At 37.7% G+C, this 25,397-nt stretch overlaps 1 protein-coding gene across 1 annotated transcript; it reads left to right on the plus strand.

The window, feature by feature from the left end:
- Positions 1-12,171: 12,171 nt before the first annotated feature.
- LOC122061775 lies at positions 12,172-23,170 on the plus strand. Its single transcript, XM_042625235.1, has 8 exons — positions 12,172-12,457; positions 12,882-14,081; positions 14,163-14,253; positions 14,429-14,586; positions 14,682-14,733; positions 20,925-21,004; positions 21,112-21,205; positions 21,409-23,170. The coding sequence occupies exons 2-8, from the start codon at positions 12,909-12,911 to the stop codon at positions 22,017-22,019; spliced, it is 2,259 nt and encodes a 752-aa protein (XP_042481169.1). The 5' UTR covers positions 12,172-12,457; positions 12,882-12,908; the 3' UTR covers positions 22,020-23,170.
- The last annotated feature ends 2,227 nt before the right edge of the window (positions 23,171-25,397 follow it).

Below are 25,397 nucleotides of genomic sequence, written 5' to 3' on the forward strand. Positions count from 1 at the left end.
AATCATCCTAATAATTCATGAGGTGGGAAAGTTCATACAACCATCCCACCCCTTAACTCCCACCCCACCAAATTCCCCGAGGCCTAAGAGATAAGAAGCATAATGAATTTTTCTTCCAAACAACCCAACCCTTACAACTCCCATCGTACAATATGAATCACTCTCTATTCTATTCCATAAGCAATGTGGGGCTAAACATTTTCCACTACTTAGCTTTACTAAAAACAGCGAGGCCATTGGTTCAAACCTAGTGGGAAACAAAAACAAAGAAATACAGAAAAGATATTTTGAAACTTCTTTTACTTTCATAACTTCATTTAATGCAACATGTGTTCACTCAAGTATGTTTAATTCAAATTGATTATAATTGAACCTATGTAGTTGCAAGGTAGAAGTTTTCCTTCAAGTGAACAAGGTTCACCACTCCATCAATCCATCCTAGAGTTTGCAAATCCCTTTAGGATTTTAGATCTTTCTCAAATCACCCCTCTGATATCCATATGCGCATCTAAGACCCGCTTGATGAATAAAATAAAATAAAATAAAATTTTGAATTAAAATTTTTTGAGTAAATATAAGAAAAGTGATATGACTTAACCCAATACTATAGTATAATGGGTTGAGCTAATGATCTAAACAGCTGGTTAAAGGGCTCATAACTGTTACAATGGTGGCAAGCACTCATGGTATTGAGTAGTGACATCATAATCAGATACTGAACCAATGAAAGCTCCCTCAACCTCAAGGGTGATCCATGATTCCATGCCTATTAATCCTGGAATCCACTATACCTGGCAGGACCCCTGGGGTCAAAACCACTACAAATGGAGTCAAATTATACATCTTCTTTTGCTTTTGATTTGGCTCTACCACAGCCCACTACTAAAAGTCTTAATACCACTTAAGCTATATCATAGAAACTTTCCTCCATTTTCAGTTTTCAAGCACTCACCACAATTCCACTCTCTAGCATGGCTGTGGTACTTTGGAATACAACATATTTGTGAGTCTGGTTGATTGCACTTGACACCTAGTGCATAAGTCTCCCATTGTTGCGGGATCCGGAGAAGAATCATAATGTATGAAGCCTTACCCTTATTTTTATGGAGACAGTTGTTTCTTGACTGGAACCCATAAACACTTGATTGCAATGATGTGATATGGATTGAGGTGAATGCATGATATAAAAATACACTAAATTTGGACCAACTTCAGCCAATTATGATAGATCGAATCCATGGGCTCTCTCTTTTCCACATCGTGGGCTTTGGGTGTCTTCCTTTCTGAAGGAGTATTCTCAGTTCAATGAACCTTCCAGTTCTCCCCTAGTGGGGATTTAAAAATAAAAATAAAAAATTCATTTTGGTTTTTCCCCATATCCACCAATTTTGGGTATGGAAGTAAGCCCTGAAGTAAACTTGATGTTGGAGAGAGTGATGACAAAAGGCCATAATATTTATCAGATCATCACAGCTTTGGGCTGATCTTATGAAATTTAAAATATAATAAATAAACAAATAAATAAATAAATAAAGGCTCCCCTGCCCATATTTTTACTCTATTTTTCTACATATTTTAACTTTGGCATCAGGTTGGACCGTTAGGAGGGTCACATATGAATTTAAATTTTGAGTATATAAGAAAGCAATGAGGAGATGACAAACATAATGGAAAGTTATAGGCCACCAAATGTGATGTTTCATGTTTGCCATTTATATAATTCAGTCTTTCCCTCACTAAATGGATCAGCTACATCGATTTATTTTTCTAATTAATTCTATTCAAAGTCAATGTTATGATACATTAGGTTTTTTTTTTTTTTTTTTTTGGGTAAAATAAATATGGAGTTCAAATTGAAATTTTTGTTGACGATGATTCTCTATTGTCTTAAGAAAGAATTATGACAATCCAGATGATTTCCATCTTAGAATATTTTTGGGGATAAGCTTCTAGTTCAGTGCCAGGCAACTAAATTTCTAGCTCAATGACAGTTGGGTCTAGCGTAAGTTCAGATAAGGTCAAGAGTTTGACTATGTTACCCCCACCCTTCTTGAAATAGTAGTAGTTGTATGCTAGTATAATAATAAATGTGCCCCATTTTGCCCTTTGCTAGTGGTCCTTGTCTAGCCCCCATTGTGGGGCCAAGCATAGGAAACAAAAGAATATTTTTAAAACTCAAATTAAAGTTATGATTCATCTAAATTCTAAGTCGATAGGTAGTAAACATGGTTTTTATGCATATGTTAATAAATAGGAATGCTTCCTCATTTGTATTAAGCAAGGGGTCCATTATTGCAAGCTAAAAACATGAAAAACAAGATGAACAAGATATAAGTACATCCATGTATTTATGTCCTATAAGTACACATATATATTTTTACCAGAAAAAAGTACACATATTTTGGGATAACGCTATAATTATATACAAATATACTAAGTTGCAAAGCTTTAATGATGTGGGCAGTTACCAATACAAGGATTGGTTGAAGACTTGAAGGGGCCATAACATGACCTCAAAACCCATTAATTAGTTCACCAAAGAAAAAACCATTAATTAACTGATCAATATGAGAAAAAATTTGTCCCAAAAAAAAAAAAAATCAAAATATCCCCACAATGCTAGAGTGGAAATAAATTCGCACACCCTCTCATGTAATGATTCATGAGGATCACAGTGACATTCTCTCTCAATCAATATGTGGGTTTCCTACTGAACAAATTAATCTCTTCACATTCACATTGGTGCAGTTTCATACTTTGACATTATGTGAAACGTCGGCAAGATCAAGATACAATGTTGAACAAATAAAATAGATTTCATTCTTCTACAAGTCTCCAATCATTCTCTCTTTATGTATGTCCAAATGTGATCTGAAACATCTAACTTAAGTATATATCAAGACTTAGTGACATGGATAATGCTCTTGGTTATCAAAATTCAAATTAAAACATGAGTTTTCATTATAAATATGTACAAAAAGTCAATCTATATTAGAATAAAGTCTGAAATTATTAAAGTTTCATGGTTTTTCAAAGGGGAAAGACAAAATGAATAAACAAATTTCAATGAAGTTGATAAGAAAGTAACATATATTTTCTTTTTGGGCATAGGTTTTGCACACCCTAGAGTGAAAAACTGGAGTAATAAGAGGGCATGAGGTGGATTCGTTTAGTAAGGGATCCATGTTTTGTTTGAAAAAGAAAAGGGTATCAACGTAGGCCCCATGGCTCCCCTCTGTCATGAGGAACATTTTCCCCTCCTTTTTTAGTTATAAATTTGAAGGAAAAAATATTTTTTTGTGGGGGAATGTGACCCCTGCACCCAGACCCATGGGGTTGAAATGATTGGACCAGCCCCATGAAAGGGAAAATGACTCTTTTTTTAATACTTCTTCATATGCTCCCGTTGGCCTTCCTGCATTCAGTGGAATCGCACTCCCTCACAGGAAACACTTCCCTAATTTTAAATCATCAAGCTGAAATCCCAGACAAAAACATGGGTATATATATATATATATTGCTTAGGGAATAGACAACCTGTGTGTGTGTGTGAGAGAGAGAGAGAGAGAGAGAGAGAGAGAGAGAATGTTTTTCTTCTTGGGTTTGTCTTAAATCAATGGATGTTTGATATTAGGTCTTCACTCATTGGATGAAGCTTTGATGATCTTTCTTAAAAACTTCTAGACTTGAATTAGACACCAATTAAGAAGGCGAGAATAAAATGGGTTTGGCCAAATCATGTACATACTTAGACTACAATATGAGATAGTCTAGTAATCTTAGAAATTTAATTGATTAATACACATTAGCCACAAATCTAAGCAACTATTGGCTCATCAGAAAGAAAAAGTCAAGTACATAATTACAACAGTAGTTAACTTACATCAGACCCTAATTTAGAATGTTGGTGACCTACTTGGTCCAACCTAAGTGGAACCAAAATTAATGTGAAAATAAATAAATAAAACAAGACACTAATCAGTATTTTAATGGGAAATGAAGTTTAAGTAAGATAGAACTCTCTTGAGATTGATAAGTTTGATTGAGACTTTTCAGGCAAGAAGAAAGGTGCAGAGTTTCTATTTTGTTCTTGTTGACTTATGTGGGGGTGGTGGGTGTTTGGAGTTTGTGAATGATATAATTAAACTATAGACGTAGATAGATGAGTTAGCAGCAGCCAAGAATACCATATTGACTATTCAGAATTTAGGGACTCTTTAAGCTGTATGGATCCAACAGTTATGCTCATCTTCATCATTCACTCTTTCAATCAACTTTTATGACTTTTCTTATCCTTAAATATTAAAGATGAGTTCAGCCTTATACTGGCTGTAGGAATGGACAAGCACTCCCTTCAACATGCACCAAAAAGGTATGAATTATCTTGGATCACCAAATGTAGGTCAAAATATCCTCCTTCCTTATGACTAATGTCTCCATTATTAATACTCAATAAGGGTCATGTTATTGTTTTGAATCTTGGTGAGCTAACCCCTTGTGGTCCAACAAGATGTGCTTCAATTGGATTTACCATAAAAAGCTGGTGATAATTAAGTAAAATGGGTTAATTGTAAATATCTGATGAACAATTGATTTTTGTATTTTTTTTACCTAAGACCATAGTAAAATGCCTACATGGGGTATCATGAGGGGTTTTTGGGAAATGTACTAAAATCTTACAGGGGTTTGTGAACCCTAAGATGAAGTGGTGAACTTTAAAATTGGTGAAAAAGAATTTTATTCTTTTTTCAAAGGAAAAAAAAAAAGCCTAAAAGGCAATGTGACTTTTGCACCAACGTGGCTATCAATGGGAGCACTAGTAGAAGCATTAATAAGGGTGAGATTTCTACATTTCATGAAGGGTGGAGCAGTCATTTTGACTCCAATATGTCTGGGTGTAGGGGTTGCGTTGCCTTTTAGAAAGCCTTCTTCCTTTTCTTGAATACATAACTTCACCCTATAAATGTCAAATAATTTGTAATTAACCCTCGGTCTTAAGATTACAAAGAAGTCATCTTAGACATCTTTATTGTATCATGCATGTTTTTCTCTTCTATCAAAGTGGGGCCCACCACTATGATGGTCTAGAGGGGGATTGGGCACCCAAGTGGGTTGGGGGAGGGGGACCAAGGATGGGGAATTAAAGAGTCAATCGCACCACCTCTTAGACTTGTGCCAATCCCACTGGCTGGCAGCTACCGTTGCATTGCAAGCGCAACCCTATTCTTCTCTTTAATTATGTTAGAAAATCTAGTAATGATTGTTGATGCCCTATCCATGTATGTACATTTCATGTATAGTTAGATGTATTATTTTATTTTTCATCTATAACCTTTCATACACAAATTTTTTTCTGATGGATAAAAAAAAAAAAAAAAATTCAATTAATGGAGATAATGAGGTGAGTGCTAGAGTTTTTTATTTTGGTCTTTTAGTTCATAATAAGATAAGCGAAACACTTAAATAAATGCACATACCATTGGATTGACTAAAACAAAAATAAGCCACAAAAAGGGATTCATACACTCTTAATGGTAATATGGAAAGATACTTGTTGATGCAGTTCCTGATTCAGTTCAGGCCTACACAACATAGATCAGAAAGCAGCTTGGACGGGACTCCGGGGTGGAGGCTCCAATGCCTAATTTAGATTTTAGGTGAGCAAAAGAGGAAAGGAATGTAGAGATGTGAGTGTGTTGTGGGTTTTACCCTGAAATCCGTTAGGTGTCCTTTATATAGAGGTTGTTGACTTCCTCTATTGGCTAGCTGGTTGCCTTCCTTGCTGATGTGGACCTTCTTGCTATTGATGAATTGGTCACCACCTAGGCTAAGGTGGCAGATCTTGTAACAGTTAACTTAATCATGGTCAGTCCATAGTAATATAAAAACCTAACTTATCTTTGGTCAAGTTTGTTAATTATAGTTAGGTCTAGAAACGGTTATGGATGTCATTGTCCTATGATCAGGTGTAGAATCTAGATCCCACATGTGGGGGTAGGGCATAAGGCCTACTTAAGCTATAACCCCTTATGAGATAAAAGGTCGGCCTCATAAGAGATGAACATGTACAGTCGGGGTAAAAGATGACAACTAGAGCCCTTGCCGATTGATGTCATGATGTCTTATTTGTTGGGCCAAGGTCGAGTTATAAAGAATTGATCATGACTATCATTGGTCAATGCTATAATGGTATATCAACACTCTTTAAAAAAATAATAATAATAAAATAAAATCTCATGCCCATTGTACACGTATGAGCAGGTGATCCAAGTTCCCTCATAAGCAAAAACAGTAGGAAGAAGGGACTTAGTTCTCAAGTATCAGAACATCCTATGTTAGTTTAGATTGATTAGTTTTACTCTTATTTTTCATTAAAATATTAGTTATTTATAATTTTACCCCTAATTAAAAATTGATACTTGATTCAAAATCGACCAAAGATATTAATATTGATCTCAGCTAATACTAATACAATTCGATCAATTCAATACCGATACTTAAAACCCTGATAGGTAGAGATGGGAGCTGATACAATCATAAGCTCCAAATTCCATCCTCCCAAAGGTGACCACGGTCTCCTTTATGGAATAGTCTTGGATAACATAGACTTGGAATTGTGGGGAAAAAAAAATGCTTTTCTCTTGTCGGTTCATGGTTTACCAATTAATCCGTGGATCACTCGCGGACCACTAAAATTAAAGCACAAGGAAACAAAAAAAGAAAAAAAAAAGAGTGATAAGTCGTCGTGACAGACGTGACAGCCGACGAAGCCTTTCGGCATCTGCCTTCCCCAATCCCGACCGTTGACTGTTTTTTCATCACACGGTTCCCACTTTCTCACTCCACCATCGTAAAAGTAAACAAAAATAAATTAAACAAACTATTCATATAAAGTTGTGCTTGTTACTACTTAATTTTCAGAACAGATTATTTTTACTTTTTAGATTTTAACTGTTTAGCTCTTCTTACTTTGTCCGGCATTATGATTTGGTCCGGGTCTCTTTTATAACAAACAAAGGAGACACATCATGTAAAGGATGATTTCCCTTCGAACTCACCTTTTAAGAATCAGAATCAGAATCAGAATTCATCAAAACTAGATTCTTATTAATTTCAATTTAAAAAATTAGGTTTTTGGAGAGTTGAAGTCAGTTATTGGTTTATTCCAATTAGGAATTTAAATATCAATATCGTATTGGTCGATTATTTTCGATTGAATATAATATCGATATTGAATCAATCTCAGATTTGTTTGATATGGCCTTTTACGATTGAATCATTTTGATGTCAAAATGAATTAAAACAATGGAATTCAATTGCCAATTCCACTTCCCATAGACACTAAGGGGAAATTTCCTTCGTGGTCAATATAGAGATGAAACCTCTCTTCATAACATGTTTGTCCTATATAAGAATGTTTTGACAAATCTCTTCATTGCATTACCCATGAGTTTTCTTTTTTACCAGTCTTAATAAGGGCCCATAGATCACCAGGCTGTCATCCTAAGAAAGCGATCGAAGTGGCGTCCAAAAAGAGTGGCAAAGGGGTGGGGGTGGAACCCATAGAAGAGACAATAGCAACTAGAACTACAATTTTTCCCACAAGAACCTTAGTGGATGTATTAAAACTAGTTATTGGATGTATTAACTAGTTTACCAATGAGGTTGGTAGCCTAATGGTGAAAATGCCCTCAATTCATCACTGTTCGAGTCGATTGATTGTGGATTCAAGTCTTGGCATGCCCACTATCGCCCATTAGTCCTGTAGAAGCCCTGCTTACCGTACCAGGGTTTGTCATGGGGCTACGATCACTCACTACCATGGAGCACCCAAAAAAAAAAACATTTTAGTTAATGTACTTCTTTCATTTAAAAAAAAAAAAAAAAAACACAACACAAAACATAGATAGACAAAAGTTTGGCAAAACCCACCATGACGTGGCCATCGGACAATCCAAGTTAGATTGGACTACATCAAATTTCAATGATGGACAAAAGTTTGTTGGTTCATTGTTGTACAACATGGCAAATAAAGATGTTTAAAAGAAACCCTACAGAGATTCCCCTCTTTCCTTACGCGTTTGCGTGCAAAAGTAGTGAGCATTGAAAATGGGATCAATTTGGTTGGTTTTAACTATCACCTAGCCTTCAAATTAGATGGATAAATCTTTCACCTAAAAAAAATTTTAGATGGATAAAACCTTATAAACCATTTAGGTGTGATGGGATTAAATGGTTGAACCATTGAACCATAGCCATAGCCCTTCAAAATGGGTTGAGGGTGGCTTGGATTAATACAATTTCCTAGCGAGGTGGTAAAATTTGGAAGCACCCTTAGGCCTAAAGCATGATTGGGTATTTTTTTTTTTGATTTACGCATACCTTGACTAATCTTCATGGAGATTAACGCATCGTCATAATTTATACTTAAATCGCAGATGTACAGATGGGGAATCAAACCTAGCACTGTATGCCCATCCACACGGATGGGTTGCCCCGATGATTAACACTTTATTATTAGTGGTCCATCTAAAAGTCACTATCCATAACAAAGATTAACATTTTATTATTTGTCACTTAGTGCATGAGTTAGTCCATAGATTGTGGATCCCATGTCTATTTTAATGGTCCAATTTAACCCAAAATAAATAAGACAAAATAGTGCAAACTTTGATTCAAAGATTTCGTAGAACTTTGAAAATGCCATAAGATGGCAATGAATAAAAAATGCAAATGGTGTCTTCTGTACTTTTAGCAATCTTCTTCAACTCAACATTTTTGTTGCAATTTTATTAATAAGATTTTTTTTTTTTTTACGAGGTAGATAGATATACTAGTAAAATGCTTGGTTATTTAGTCCCACTCACAAGAACTTACTCGTAAAATCCCATGTGACAGTAGTGAAGCATTATATTTTACTAGACATAGTAACATCTAGATTTTCCTATAATTTTAGTAAAAATATGTTATTTATTTTAAGAATCGCTGAAAATCCAAAAGTAGAACCTGAAGCACATCACTTCTTGACCATTGCCTCTCTGTGTGTATCAATATCGCATATTGATGATACCAATATGTTGATCCATGAACCCAATAAACTTACCCAAAATTTTCCCCAAGTAGAATTTGAGCTCATGAGATGGTTGTATGGCCTAATTTATTCCTTTACGTCTCAGCCTTGACTTAGGTAGATGAATCAGTTCAACTAATTACTATATGAAAATTAAGATTAAGGCATATTTTTTCGATTTCAATCAATTTCTCACTAATTTTGACCGATTATGATCCAATCAAATTGTTATAGAATTTAAAACCCTAGTGGCACATTTAGAAATCAATTTTAAGATATAAACTTTATGTACATGTGAACTATTGGGTGAAGATAACTATTTGCTTGCTCAACTTATCAGTGCGTTGCCAGTAAAGAGCAGACTCATAGAAGTCATGGTCCTAATCTCATATCTTCACCTTGTGCTCTTGAGGCACTCCCTTTCCCTTCTTAGTTATAGTCAAATTGCCATAGGGCATGATGGATTAGTTGACCAACGACTGCCCATCAATATGGAAGCATCATGAATAATGAGAAGAAAGTCAGAGTCAAATACATCGACCGTTGACCACAATGAGAGATATTAAAAAAATGAAAAAAATAAAATAAAATAACGGAACGGGGAACTAACCCAACAAGTAACCAGGAAACGCCGTTTACTTTTCATTTAACGCGTCGACTTCTCTACTTACCATAATACCCTCATTGCAGACTTCTTCCTAATACATTTTTTTCTTCTTTTATTTACTCATCATAATTAATTATTGCCAAACAAATTATAAAATAATGATAAGTCCTATATATTGGGAGGATCATATAAGTTTAATACTAAACTCTCTGCCATATTTTGTGTATTTATCTTAGCTATCATACGCACGAGGGGAAGATGTTTACTCTATATTTTTGTCATAGATGATGCACATCGTTTTGCTAAACGTGATGGTTAACATTTTTCTTTTTCTTTTTCTTTTTTTTTAATTATTTTATTGGTGTATGGGCACTAAGCGGCAAACACATGCCATATAAATAAAATTTGGGCTAAGGATCTATATGCTTTTGGCTTATATTGATAGCTTACACATTAAGCTAATAATCAACAATGAGAAAGAGTACATTCTGTGAATGAATGCGTCATATAAAAGTCCCATTATATATAACAGCCCCTCAAGTATGTATTGGACAATTGGAGGCACTTGAGGTGCGTGCCCCAATGAAGCTATCCATCTGATACACACCGGAGAGGATCTAGGTCCAAGAGAAGGTTCTATGAGCCAGTGGGATAGAGGAGCCCCCCATTGAGGTGCAGTGAAACAGTTTTGTACATGAGAGGCTAGCAAGGTCATTTCATGTGTAGAGAGAGAGAGAGAGAGAGAGAGAGAGAGTTCTAGCGTATCATTCCCTTGTAGCTCAAGGGGATAATGGGCCCACCCCTATGGAATACAAAAAACCTATCCCCCTGTTGAAGTTCTTATGCACCCCCTCATTGGCCCCTGCTCTAATACTGTATGATAGTGCCTCCATGTGTTTATCTCTCTCCTCTTCTCCTATGAAATGACATATTTACCTATTATTGTGTTAGGAGAGAGACAGACATAGGGAGGCACTAGTCTACAATATGCCACACAGGAAACCTAATCCCAATTATATATTTAGGAGAGAGAAAAGAGAGACTTATAAGGGAGTATACCCCATGGATTTAGATCATAACATCAGTGGTATCGATCTTCTCGATATTGATATATATTGACCGTATTAGATCATATAAAAAAATATGAGAGAATGCTACCCGTCGTGCTCTCTTACACCAAGACATAGGGGTGTCGGAATGACCACCTTGCCTGCCCTTGTTGGATGCCTTGATACACGATCCCATTGGCCCCGCGTTGGTGCAAGAATTATGCAACCAAGTGGCGTTTTTTCTCCCAAAAAATACCACATCCATACCATATCGGCCTTTTTTCATGATATTGAGTTTATTGATTTGGTAAATTTCATTCTAGAATAGTTCAAGGACTTCCCTGATAAGAGAGACTGCCATATCTAGTAGTCTTCTTTGTTTTGAAAAATTTGGAAATCATGAAACAATGTAGTGTTTAATTTTGAAAATTCATGTTTAATTGCTACCATTTCAATTTTTCCATCATATAGTGGAAGAAGGGAGATTGGGTTTACCCACTGCTTTCCTTTTTGAATCCTTGCTTGTACTCTGGGAATATTTTTTCTCACTATTTTGTCTTTAGCTAGTTCTATCATTCATGTTTTTGCTCCAGACTTTGTGTTGTCATTTTCGAATGAAGCTTGGAATTCGAATTCGAATAAGGAAGATGATTTATTATTTTTTATAGAGATAAATATTTTATTGAGGCAAAATACAAGTTCGATTGGGGATCTTCAGCAGTTGTAGTCGAAGCTGAAGGAGTCTGTGATGCCTTACTGCTTGCCATAAGTCTTGGTTTTTTCAAGGTTGCAGTGTTTTTAGATTGCAAAGGTCTAATTTGGGCCATGAATGTGATATCCTTGTCATTGTATTGGTTGACCTACTCCATTATGGATGATATTTTAGCTTAGTTTTAGACTTTTCTTCAATTGTATTTAATTTCATTCCTTTGATAAGATGCGGACGGAGCTGTCAAGTTCACCTCTCTAGAGCATGGTGGCCTAGCTCCCTTTATTTCTTATAAATTTGTCTTTTCTTAGCAAGAATTATTTTATAGCTGACTTCGTATAATGAGCTTAATGTTTCATCAAAAAAAAAAAAAAAACTATATCATCAATATTATGGCTAATCACAGACCAATCCCTAAAACAGTATCATACTTTGCCGCATTTACAAAAGAATAAAATTACACTTTTTCACTATGTGTACTTTATTTTTCCATAAAATGACCTACAAGAATGTTTTTGATCTCTATCGAAGGCTATTAAATAAGGATAGAAATGTCATTTCATAGGAGAAAAAGAGAGAGAGAGAGAAAGAACGTTTTCCCAATTGGTACCACTTTCAAACGTTTTACCCACTAGCGATCTCTTGCCCAATTTGCATCATTATATTTCCGAATGAAAACAAACGGGGCAAACGGTGAAACAATTTATATAAGAGAGTGGCTAGGCGAAGTGTGAACAAATCAAGAGAGAGAGAGAGAGAGAGAAGTGGATTACGCACGCACACACGCACGCAGACACTTCTCCCATTCTCTTCCGGAAATCTCGTTTTTCGGGTTATACTTCCTCCTCCATTTGAGCAAATTCATTAAAAAAAAAATAAAAAATTAGGGGAATTTTGATTTTATTTGTTTATTTATTTATTTTTGGCTCTTCTCCATTTTGTTCTTTGGAGAGGGCACGCAGACGAGAAAGGGAGGGATGGGTGAATGGATTGTTCGGCTTTGAATATTTCATGGAAACCAGGTGGGCGAGTCTTACCTAGAAATTTCAATTTTGTTTGTTCTCTTATTTTTTATTTTTTTTATTTTTTCAAAATTTAGTTCGATAGGTTGTGTTCTGGTGAATTCTCTTGCTCTCTTTCACTTATTCCCTTGTTATGCTATGATTTTATCGTTGTGTCATACTTCATTGATCTGCACGGACTGAGTTTTGCTGGAGATTGGGGGGATTTGTTACAACATAGGGTTTTGTGGAATTTCTGCATTTCTTTTTCTTCTCCTCCCCGAATTGGGATTTTTCTGCCTTTCCAGTTACCAGGTTCAATGGGCTTGGATTGGGATCTGTGTCGGATGTTTTGAGCGTTTTTTTTTTTCTCCTTTCTTCTGTTTTGAGATTCTGCTCAATTTTGGCATTGGCTAAGGATTTAAAATGGTTCTCTCTTGAGTAGGTTTTTATGGGTTGAACTTGAAGAATCATGGGGAGTTGCAGCGAAGATGAAGAGGATCGATTCTTTGAATCCCGGGAGGAGCTCGCATCCTTGTCCGAGTCGGGGTCGGATCGCCGTCATAGTTTTGAGTCCAGTTCCGGGCCTGTGAATTGGGTCTCGGGTAGTTTCCAATATGAGGTCTGGGTGAAGATCCCAGAAAGCATTCGCGAGCGCAGAAATAAGTTCATGAAATGGATGGGTTTAAATTTAGATGGCACCACAGTGGATGATTCCCGAGTTGGTTCCCTTGTCCACGAAGTGGAAATCGAGAGAATCACAGAGAACAGTGGGGCTGTGCTCAGAAGTTCTGACTTTGAAGATGGGTTTTCATCGAGTCGATCTTCCCTGTCTTGCTGGTCCAATGACGCTCCAGATTTTTCAGAAGATGGGGTCTTGGCTGAGAATTTGGTTTGTAGAATAAAAAACTTAGACGATGGGACAGAGTTTGTCGTGGATGAATTAGGACAGGATGGAATGCTCAGCCGACTTCGTCAAGTCGGTTCGGATCGTCTGGTTACAGTGGAAGAGTTTGAGAAAACTCTCTGGGTATCTCCTCTGGTGCAGCAATTTATGCGGAGAGAAGTTGCAGAGGCAAGCAATTCAGTGGATAAGGAAAAAAGAGTAAAGAGGGGATGGTTAAGTAAGGCTTTTTCTTGCATTGTGAGAGGACAAGCGGATGGTAGCGATTCCCTGCCCGACTATTCTAACCCTGATTTGTTGCGTAGGGTTCAGAAGGTCAGGGTTCGCCCTTGTAGGAAGCGGTCTAAGGAGCTCTCTGCCCTCTATAGGGGACAAGAGATATCTGCTCACAAGGGTTCAATATTGACAATGAAATTCAGTCTTGATGGGCAGTGTCTGGCAAGTGCTGGTGAGGATGGGATTGTGCGTGTTTGGCAGGTAGTAGAGGCTGAGAGATCAAGTGAAGATGGTATTCTGGATATTGATCCCTCGTTTATATACTTTACTATTAATCATTCTTCTGAGCTGGTTCCCCATTTTGCGGATAAAGAGAAACTGTGTAAATTCAAGACTCTGAGAAAAACTTCAGACTCAGTTTGTGTCATCTTACCACCAAAGGTCTTCCGGCTATCTGAAAAACCACTCCATGAGTATCATGGGCACAGCGGTGAGGTCTTGGATCTATCATGGTCAAAGGACAAGGTTAGTATTTATCAGAAGCAGCAAAATCTTTGTGTGCCTTTCTGGATAAACTCATATTTCTCTTCTATTTGCATTGTGCAGCATCTCCTGTCATCATCTGTGGATAAAACTGTCCGGTTGTGGCGAGTGGGATTTGATGGATGCCTCAGGGTCTTCTGCCATAATAATTATGGTATGAAACCATCTATATGACACTAATGATAATAATAATTAAGATGATGATGATTTCTCTCTGATATGTATTTACTTAGTGACATTGCAGTCTAGTTTCCACCAGTCATGGGCTTGATCTTGTCTGCCGTGTTAATCTATAAGTAACTCCAATTGATCTGTTTGTTGTTCTGCAGTGACATGCGTTCAGTTCAACCCCGTGAATGATAATTACTTCATCAGTGGCTCTATAGATGGAAAAGTCCGAATCTGGGAAATTCCTGGTTCTCAAGTTGTTGATTGGACTGATATAAGAGAAATAGTCACTGCTGTGTGTTACCGCCCGGATGGACAGGTTTGTTGGTTTTCTATGTTATATTGTTTGAATGAGATGTTGCTTGAGGATCTCGGGAGTTTAAGGGAAATAATATCTGTAATTGAATTGTGCAGGGAGGGATTGTTGGATCCCTGACCGGCAATTGTCGCTTTTATGATGCATCAGGTATGTGGAAGCTTTCTTTCCTCAGAAAATTCCTTCCATTACATCAAGTGATGCTCTTCTGGACATCTACTAGACCTGTGTTACCCGTATAATATTTTATGCTTGGATTGTTTAGTTCTCCGGATGAAACATGTGCTCAACTTGATGCCAGATATTGTATAGATGACTTGTCTTTGTATTATACTCTTTTGACAGTTTTTGGGTGTATTAGTTTTCACTGTCTTTGGTACTATTCATCATATAGATATTCATGGCATGTTGTTTTGAGGCTCACTGTAATAGCTCTATGAACAATAGAAGTTTGCATTCTCTGGATGACTACGAAAGATATTAGTTTGGTGAGGCTTTTTTTTCTTTCTCTTTTCTTCTGAATAGTTTGGCGAGGCTATTACTAATACCATGGTGTTGAAAGTCAGGTCAATCCCTGTTTTGAGACTTGTGCTGGAAATGCTGAGTTATAACCTTTTTTTCCTTCCTGCATATTTATAATCATTTCTGTCTTGTGACTGGATGAACCAGGGCCACTAGTTGACTTAGTTAGGCATTCATATACCTGTTGTATGGGCATTTGTTAGTTTGGTAATTAAGCCGATCTTTAAAATACGTAGGCTCTGAAGCAAAAAATGCAGCGCTAGTATCTCTGTGTTTGCCATGCATCTTTGCTACTTGATAGTTATGCAGGCACACAAACGGATGTCAGGGCTGAGAGGCTACAAGGGGTATTGATGGAGTAGCCTTAGGGAGAAGAGGGAAAATCACACAAGAGGGGGAAGGGATTACACACCACGCACAAATTCACTAATTCTAAAATTAAATTCACTCTAAAAATCAAACATTGAGTTATGCAAGTATATAAAGGGAAAATAAAAGACTCCTACTTAGACTCCAAAACTGAAATCGACTCATACTTAGACTCCAAACAGAAATCTACTTCTCTACCTCCTACGTATCCTACTCAAAGACAAATAAAAGACATAATGTAAAACTAACTACCAGCCCTTGTTGGACCAAAAACCCGGCATGGACTGGTTCTTCTTGGCTTTTGGTTTCCAAAGCTGGTCATACTAGTCCAACCAGGTAAGACTAGTCACATCTGCATCAATTCTCCTATTTTGAAAAGAACTCAACTCCGTCGAGTTTAGATGAGGTCTAAGAATGCCGTCAGAATCGATGCGCTAGATGAGAAAATTACCAACTGTCCGCTTGAACTTAAGAAGGGGAAGATCCTTTGCTGGAAGGAACTTCATCTCAAGGCCACCATGCTGAAAAGAGTATGTATTCTCATATCCGCAGTGCTTGGCTTTCTTGTCGAACAACCATGGGCTCCCCAGAAGAATGTGACAGACTTTCAGAGGGAGAACATTACACTGGATCTGATCGATCATTCCACCAATGGAATACTTGAGTAAACACGTTTCATGAATTTTTAGATTACTGTTGTTCACCCATCCAACCTTGTAGAGATTCATATAAGGCTCAGTTTTTAGACCCAACTTGCGAACATCTTCAGCAACATTGGTACAACTACCGGGATCAGTCACCATGTTACACAAGCTATCATTGCATCGCACCTTGGTCTGAAAGATATTGTTACGGCGCCAATCGTCTTTATCGGGAATCTTCTGTATAGTCAAAAGAGGACGGATCACATAGAACGGTTGAGGCTCACCATCATTGTCACCATCATTGATCTCATTAGGCTCACGATCACATTCAGCCTCTATATTTACTATTTCTATTTTCGGTTATTCTTCTGGTGCATAGGGTATAAAATTGTCCTTGGCGATGTAGGCCAACAACCGGTTAGGACATTGATTAACTGTATGCCCATATCCCTTGCATGAGAAACATTGAATAGCCTCCTTTGGAAATACTGAGTTCCTATCATAACCACGTTGAGGTGAGGAGTATGGAGGATTAGGCCGTGAAGATGACATGTCTGAATCACGACGAGGTGGAAAATATGGTCGGCTAGGTCGTGAAGATGCCATAGATGAAGCATTAGCTTATGATCTACTGATTGACTTTTCCTGTGGAGATGACTGTGGCTGAATAGAACTAGGAACTCTAGGAAAAACATCTGTAAATGGCCTCCGATTGTATTGACGTTTTAGACTCTCCTCAACCTGATATGCTACTTGTATGACATCTTCCATTGTAGGTAGTCGGCTAGATACAAGGGCTAGGTCGGCTAGGTCGTGAAGATGCCATAGATGAAGCACTAGTTTGTGATCGACTGATTGATTTTTCCTGTGGAGACGATTGTGGCTGAATAGAACTAGGAACTCTGGGAAAAACATTTGTAAATGGCCTCCGATTGTATTGACGTTTCAGACTCTCATCAACCTGATATGCTACTTGTACGACATCTTCCATTGTAGGTAGTCGGCTAGATACAAGGGCAGCACTAAGTTGAGGGTGCAAACCATTGTGGAATTGTGCCACCAATATTTCTTCATCCCACTCAAAATTAGAACGAGTGACCAAATAATAAAATCTAGCAACATACTCTTCAACGGTCAAATTCTCTTGTTTCAACTATGCAAACCTGAGATGCATGCGTTGTTTGTAATCAGAATGCAAGAATCCCTGGTTCATGACTTCATGCATTGCAGCCCAAGCAGTGACTAAACCAGTGCCTTGGGTTCGGTTCTGTTGTTGTTGCTTGATCCACCAGACTCGGGCCGTGCCGTTCAGTTTGGCCTCTGCAAATGGGATCTTTCGGACCTCAGTCAACCCGTACCATCTAAAGAATGTCTCTAAGCTGTGAATCCAGTCAAGGTGCAGTTCTGGATTATTATCTCCATAAAAATCAAGGACATCCAATCTTGCTGCTCTTTCTGCTCCATCATCATATCTACCAGTTCCATATGGTGGTGAAGGTGGTGGTGGTGGCGGTGGCGGTGGCGGTGGTGGATCTTGTGGAACGGTGTTGGAAGAATCCTTAGATTGAATGAGACTCTTTCCTTTATCTGCTGCCTCCAAACGATCAATATAAACTTGCATGGATTCCATTATTATCATAATGGCTTCAATTTTTGCATCATTTTCTCCCTTATAGGAGTTTAGCCGTTGAACAACTTCACTATTGGCTACCATGGTGGAGATGGGTAAGATTATATTCAAATATGATGGAAAAATAGCAAATAAAGAAAATGTAAGGAACAATGATAGAATGGTAAATAACTTTTTTTTTTTGCAGGGATGACAGAATTGTAAATATAGGAAGTTCAATTTAATTCACAAAGGGGGTGTCACGTTTGGGGGTAGGGGCCTAATTGGGAAAAAAAATATGGGATAGAAAGGGATAAAGGATAGTGGGAGGGGTATGGGGGAAATAAGCAGAATTTAAAGGGTAATTTTGAAAAAAAAAAAAAGGACTTCGGAATGAGAAATAAAAAGGAATCGAAGGGTTGGGGATTTGGATTACCGACAAAAGGGTTCTCCTTCTTGGAGACGGAACTAGGCGGAGAAGAAGGCGGAAGTTCGATCAATCGAACCAGGTATGTTCCTCTCTCTCTCTTCTTTTTTCTTTTTTTCTTTTCTTCTTCCCCCTATTCTGCTTGCTCTCGCTGCTTCCCCTCTTCGTCTGACTTCTTTTTTGTTTTGTTTTGTTTTGTTTTGTTTTGTTTTTTTTTTTTTTTTTTTGTTCTGCTTGCCTTCCTGCTGCTTCTTCTCCTGTGCTGCTGCTCCATTTTTTTTTTGCTGCTGGTGGAAAGAGAAAGAGTAGGCAGTGGGGTTGATTGCAGTGGTGAAAGGAAGGAGGCAGTGATGAGACAGGGAGAGTCTCTCTTTGCTGGACGGAATCGATTTGGTTTCTCAGTCTATCTCACTCTCTGTTTTATTTATTTATTTTTAATTTTTAATTTTTATATATTTCGCAGTCCTTGTAGGAACAGAACAGAGAATGGGAATGGAGAAGAGAGATGGAGGGGAAGGGATGGGGTTGGGATTTCAGTTGGGACGATGGGTAGGAATATATATTTTCAGTCTCTGTAACCACCGAAACAGAGAATGGGTGAGGGAAGGAAAGATGGAAAGGAAGAAGGGGAATGGGGACCTTCGGCTTTGATACCAAATTGATGGAGTAGCCTTAGGGAGAAGAGGAAAAATCGCACAAGAGGGGGAAGGGATCACACACCACGCACAAATTCACTAATTCTAAAATTAAATTCACTCTAAAAATCAAACATTGAGTTATGCAAGCATATAAAGGGAAAATAAAAGACTCCTACTTAGACTCCAAAACTGAAATTGACTCCTACTTAGACTCCAAATAGAAACCTACTTCTCTACCTACTACGTATCCTACTCAAAGGCAAATAGAAGACATAATGTAAAACTAACTACTAGCCCTTGTTGGACCAAAAACCTGGCCTGGACCGGTTCTTCTTGGCTCTTGGCTTCCAAAGCCGGTCATGCTGGTCCAACTAGGTAAGACCAGCCACATCTGCATCAGTTATACAGTCCACCCCTTATAATGCCTGCTTTTCCAGAAACACAAGCTTGGACCTTGATCCAAGAGGGCTAGGCTTGGTTAGAATGGAGTTTGGGATTTTATTGTGTGTTTTCTTGTGTTGGTTTAGAAAGTCTTGATTTTACTATATCTTGTTTCCAAGTTTATTATATGGACTGTTATGGTAGCGAAGTATATCGAGGTTTATTGTTCTTTCACTAAATACTGTTTTAATTAGCAGTGAAGGTCATCCTGTCTGGTTAATTGAATGAAATTGAGTTGAGTAAAACTCTACCGGAAATACCAGGGTTGTGTCCCGGATGTTTATACTATTTCTCTGTGAATCCAAATCTTGTTGCTCTGTTATACGGCTGAAAAAGGTCAGATTACTCATATTACCTTGCTGGTTATTTTGTGTGGCTACTGTTTTCTGTGTGGGAGGGTAGTTGTGGGTTGGGAAGACTTTGTTAGAACTCAGCTGATTCTCCACGGATCTGCCTGAGATTTTGGTTTGGTATCCCACACCAGGGCGACTCTCACCTTAGAGTCTCATTGTTAAACCCCATCTCCGCTGTGAAAAGCAAGCTAGTTTGCAGACCTACAACTTTCCATTCCCTCCAGGGCAGGTTTGAATGAACTATAATCTTTTTACTTGCTGTTGATTTGATCTGTTACTGATAGCAATTAAGAGGGTCTCTTGTTAGCCTTTTAGTCACAGATTTCAAGTGATTTGGGTGAACAAAGAAGAATTTCTATTGATTTGAAAGGGTATTGTCATTCTATGTGGAGGTTGAAGATAGAACTTTCACAATAACACTTGACATATTACTTGTCAATTTCACAAGAGCCCTCCTATTGTGAATTATATTCTGGTTTTACCAGTATTGGATTTTAAAATTCCGAAAAAGTCCTCTTCTATAAAATTGTTTGCTATTTGGACCTAGTGCTGGTTTGCATTGTCACAAGGGGACCAGAACATTGTCCTATTTATTGTTCTGCCACTGGGATCATTATATGTTAGTTCTGACCTAATCTCTTCTTGATTAAGATTTCTTTACTGTGCAAGTGGGGCCTAGTTGACCAAATTAGGGTTTGCAAAACCCTAGGTTGCATCACATAGTCCAAGCGTGAAGCAAGATTTGGTGCTTGAAGTAGTCTTTTGTAGAGGAGAAATTGATTTGCTACACAAAATAAATTAACCTGTGTGATGACAAATTTTACTGTCACTCCTTAGAAATTGTTTTTAATTGTCTTGATTTGTTTATTGGTAAAGCCTGATGCTTGACTAATAATACCATCACTTATTCTATTTATATATATTTACTTCACTTTTTCTCTTTGTTTTTTGGGTAATATAACGTTATAGAAAATCATCCAGTCCTGGCAATGTTTTCTTATGAATGGCAAACTAATATTGATGCCGGTGAATTATCAATTAAGGTTGATATAAAGTATTGCATGGAAGAGTTCTAGAATTTGGAAGCCTCTGTTTCACCTTTTGTGGAAGCTCACTAAGTCTCTATGATAGGATTAATAGCACACTTTATCTTTTCCATGTTGAAGGTACTTCTGTAAACTCGCCATTGGAAAGAACAAGGCCAAAAATCCATAGTATAATTGGACCCCCCCCCTGGGGGTCTTGTTCTGATGGCTAGTAGTTGATTTTTTTTTATTTTCTGATAACTAGAAAAATTCCCAGCCCAACAACTACTGATTTGCATTTTGTATGGGTCAGATAATTTTCTGCAACTGGATGATCAAATTTGTTTACAAGGTAAAAAGAAGTCGCCTTGGAAGAGGATCACTGGATTTCAGGTAGCCATCCCTCCCTTTTCTCTCATTTCCCCCCTCTTGTTTTTGCCTTACCGTCTTGTTTGTTTGGACCTCTTAGCATGTAATTTTGTCCTGCATTTTTCTTTTAGTTCTCCCCAACCGATCCTAGCAAAGTAATGGTCACCTCTGCCGATGCCCAAATCCGAATTCTGGATGGGGTTGATGTGGTCTGCAAATTCAAGGGTAAGCATTCAATCTCATTTTCTTGTAAAATTTATCGAGTTGCCGTATAATTTTTTTATGGGGATCCTTCTCTATATCCTGCAATTGCTGGTGTCCAAGTTGCAGCGTGTAAGTGAATTTTCTAGCTACTTGATTCTTTTCCTTCTTTATACTTCAAACATGTGTAGCTTGAATATTAAAGTGTTTCTCATTCCATTTTACAGGTGTTCGGAATGCAGGGAATCAGATATCTGCATCTTTTACTGCAGATGGGAAGCATATTATCTCTTTAAGTGAGGATTCTAATGTGTATATCTGGAACTACAATAACCAGGATGGACCTGTGCCCTCCCAGTCAAAAAGCATTGGGTCTTGCGAGCGTTTCTTCTCTGACAATGCATCAATTGCTATACCTTGGTGTGGCTTGAGATGTGGGTTTGCCGTTAGCTCCACTGTTTTTGACACTGCTCCTCCAGCCCCTAAAAAAATTGTGGATCCACCAGCTAGTGAGACAGCAAATGGGTGTTTGCAGTGCCAGTTGGACAAGAAATTTCAAAACGTCTTGCCAACGCATTCACCTGATCATTTCTCTATGGGAAATGGATTCTTCTTGGAGGCTTTGCCAAAGGGCTCTGCCACGTGGCCTGAGGAGAAGCTTCCTGCATCAGGCTTACTGTCTGTGTCATCGATAGTCCGTAAATCCCAGTACAAGTTTCTAAAGACCTCCTGCCAGAGCATGCTCAGTTCTCATGCATGGAGTTTGGTGATTGTAAGTGCAGGTTGGGATGGACGTATCCGATCATTCCTCAATTATGGATTGCCGGTTCGTATTTGAAACAGTACAGGCTCCTTGGAGACACACTGGGGGCATTTCAACATATGTTGCTGTCCCTTTCCTGATATTGGATCCTGTAGATAATTCAATTGCCCAGCCCAAACATGTGAAAGAAGTGCTACATTTATGCTGCCTTGTTGAGTTTGTGATATAGTGTTTGTTGAGTGGGCTGAGTCCAAATTATATGGCACCCTCGGCCTCAGCCGGTTCAGGTTTGGTTCTATATAGGCTTGTGCAGCATAAAGGAGTTTTGAGAAGCTAGGGTTCTTTGTTTGGGCCCTTGCATATATGTTATACCATACTATTATTAAGTGTCCGTGGTTGTGTTGTAATCAGGGCCTGGTGACAAGAAGAGGCCAGGTTTTGTTCTTCTGGGTTTGGAAATCCAGCTTGTTATATGATTCTTTAATTTGTTTGTTAAGAGGACGTGGTGGCTGCCTGAAGGAAAGGAGGGAAGTGCAGTGGAGATAATGTCTTTATAATTAGGTACGTTAGGGGCCTGTGAAGCATTTGTTTATTAAGTGGAGCAGTGAAGAGCGCAGATCTGGTGGATTGGATTCATTGATTCGACTTACAGCCCGAGGACATGCACCTTTCATGATAATGTTCTCTGATCTGAGTGGTTTTCCAAAATCCTGTTGGATCAATCATGGACTCAAGGTGGTAGCAGTAGCACCCAAGTGGCCTAGTGGGGTCTCCTTAGAGAAAGTGAGTGGAGTTCTGGTGGCTAATGTAGTCGCCTTGTCTGGATTACATTGATATTCAAACTCTGGGAAACCCATTCCAAACTAAATCTCTGGTAAAGTGTTGCCTGTTGCTCGTAGTCCAAGTGGCCCAGCAGAACCACCATTGGCTTAACGCGAAAGGTTGCCCTGCACTGCACTGGTAGTACCCATTTTTTGTCTCTCTCTAAACGAGTTCTCATGTAGTTTATTTTGTTTTCTTTTTTTCTTCTCTTCTATTCCCATTTATTAGATGGTATTTCAATACAAATGTCAATTGCTTGATGTCATGATTTAGTAACATATATATACTTCACTGTAATTTACCTTTTGACAGAAAATTGTTCAAAAACTCTGGAAAAGATGTTTGAATGATCCTCCATGATTTGCAGTCTTCTAATAATATACATGTTCGCAACTTCACATTCATTATTGCATTTTTGTACCGAGTGTGAAACCATTAAAACTGACATTTTGTTTTAGGTTGTTGCCATTGATTTTTGTTTTGTGTGTGTGTGTGTGTGTGTGTGTGTGTGTGTGATTTACCATTGGTGGATCTATCCGAATTCTCTGTTTTCATGAATAGCACACTCTAAAAGCATGTCAAGTGAGAAAACAAAGGGTGTGATAGTGCACTCCGGCTTTCTTTGCATGCTGGTAGGGAGGAGATACAAAACTGCTCCTGATGGGAAAGTGAAAAGAAGCCTGAAAGGTATTCTAATTGCAGACACAGATCATAGATCCTTCTGTTCAATCGTGCTTGTGGAGTGTGGGTGTAGTTTGATATCTTCTGACTGCAGAGACAGATCCTTCTGTTCATTCTTGCTTGTGCAAGTCTCAACTGAACTTTATCTCAATTAAATGGGGTCTCGTATATAGATATTCTTTTGCGAATCAGCTTTATTCAAAGATTCCTTATTAATGGACTTAAGCCATGCATTTCTTTCTTGCATCTTCTCAAGAATCATTTTCGGTCTTTCCATTTGTTTAATTCTTTTAATCTGAATCATATTTAGTCCATTCAAGAGCATTCAAAGGTCTTTGCTACACTTTTCCATATCATCTTAAAATCATTCTATTTCAATTTAGTTTGTATCAGTTCATAAATTAATTTTAATGTCTATTTTTTATTTTATTTTTCCTTGTTTTAACATCTTTATTCACTATACAAGTCTCTGGTGAGATGAACCCAAAAGAGGAAAAGGTTTCTTCATTGTGTTATTTCCGTTCCTTTTTTTTTTTGCCACGTGGAAGAATGGTGTAGCAATTTTGACTTTTGGATATGTAGAACATGATTTAGTTTGGCACTAGGATCTCGCAAGCGTACGCCAAACATCGACCATGTGCTGGGTTTTTAATACCCTAGCCCAGCCTAACCCTGATTGGGCCATGATCGACCCCTGGGAACCCCTATTTTTTCATTCATGGCTAGGCAGTCTGTCGGACCTTGTTTTTTCACCCTTTTTATGATATATTATATGGAAAAGGAATTGTAAAAAGCATATGGTTTCTATGTCTAGATAAAAAGTGGAGTGAAATGATCATCCCACCCTTTATGAAAGATTCCATATGTGTTCCCATTGGCCTCCTTACTTTGTGTAAAGGCACATTATACATTGCACTTCATGGAACCATATATATATATATATATATATATATCATACTACTATATAAAAGTACGTACTCCCTGTCTTTGGCATGCTTTTTCAAAATGATCAAAAAATCATTTACATCTATCAAAAAAATTCCCAAATGACCAAAAAACACCCGAAAAAAAATCCCCAAATGACCAAAATCCCCTCAAAATTGAATATGAAACAAATATAATAATAAACTCTCTATAATTCTTTCTCTCTCTCTCTCTCTCTAAACGTGGAGGAGAAAGGGGGAGAGTGGAGCATTAAAAAGGCATATAATTACAAACCCTAAACCCACTCATCCTCTCACCTCTAAAAATGGAAGATAAATCAAATAATAATAATAACCTCTATAATTCTCACTCTCTCCCTCTCTAAACGTGGAGGAACGTGGAGGAGAAAGGGGGAGAGTGGAGAGAGAAATAGAGAGAATTATGATGAATGGGGATGGAATGAATAATTATGGAGAGAGATATACCAACAAAAAAAGAAGTTAATAATAATAAACTCTCCATAATTCTCTATTTCTCTCTCTCTCTCTCTCGAAAGGAGAGAGTAATAATTATTTATAATTATTAATTAATTAAATATTAGCAAATAATATTCTTCTATCTCTCTCTCTCTCTCTCTCTCTCTCTCTCTCTCAACGTAGAGGAAAAAGGGATATAGTTATAATTATTAACTATTAAAAAGTCATATAATTATAAACCAAACAAATGCTCTATTATTCCTCCTTAAATCTCTCTCTTTCACTCATCGTCTTTGGAAAAAACGTGGAGCACAATAAGGGGAGATTCTCCATAGAGACAGTAAATAATTATGGAGACATTAAAAAGGTAAGTATGGAGAGAGATATAAAAAAAAAAAAAATGGCTCTTAAAATCTCTCATTCCATTCCTTACAAAATCTAAACATGGAGGAAGGGGTATATTCTCTCTATAATTCTCTTTCTCTCACTCATCTCTCTAAACGTGGAGGAGAGAGGGGTGGAGTAATCATTAATTATAATTATTACATAT

The sequence above is a fragment of the Macadamia integrifolia genome, chromosome 14 (assembly GCF_013358625.1).
Source record: "Macadamia integrifolia cultivar HAES 741 chromosome 14, SCU_Mint_v3, whole genome shotgun sequence".
NCBI lineage: Eukaryota > Viridiplantae > Streptophyta > Magnoliopsida > Proteales > Proteaceae > Macadamia > Macadamia integrifolia.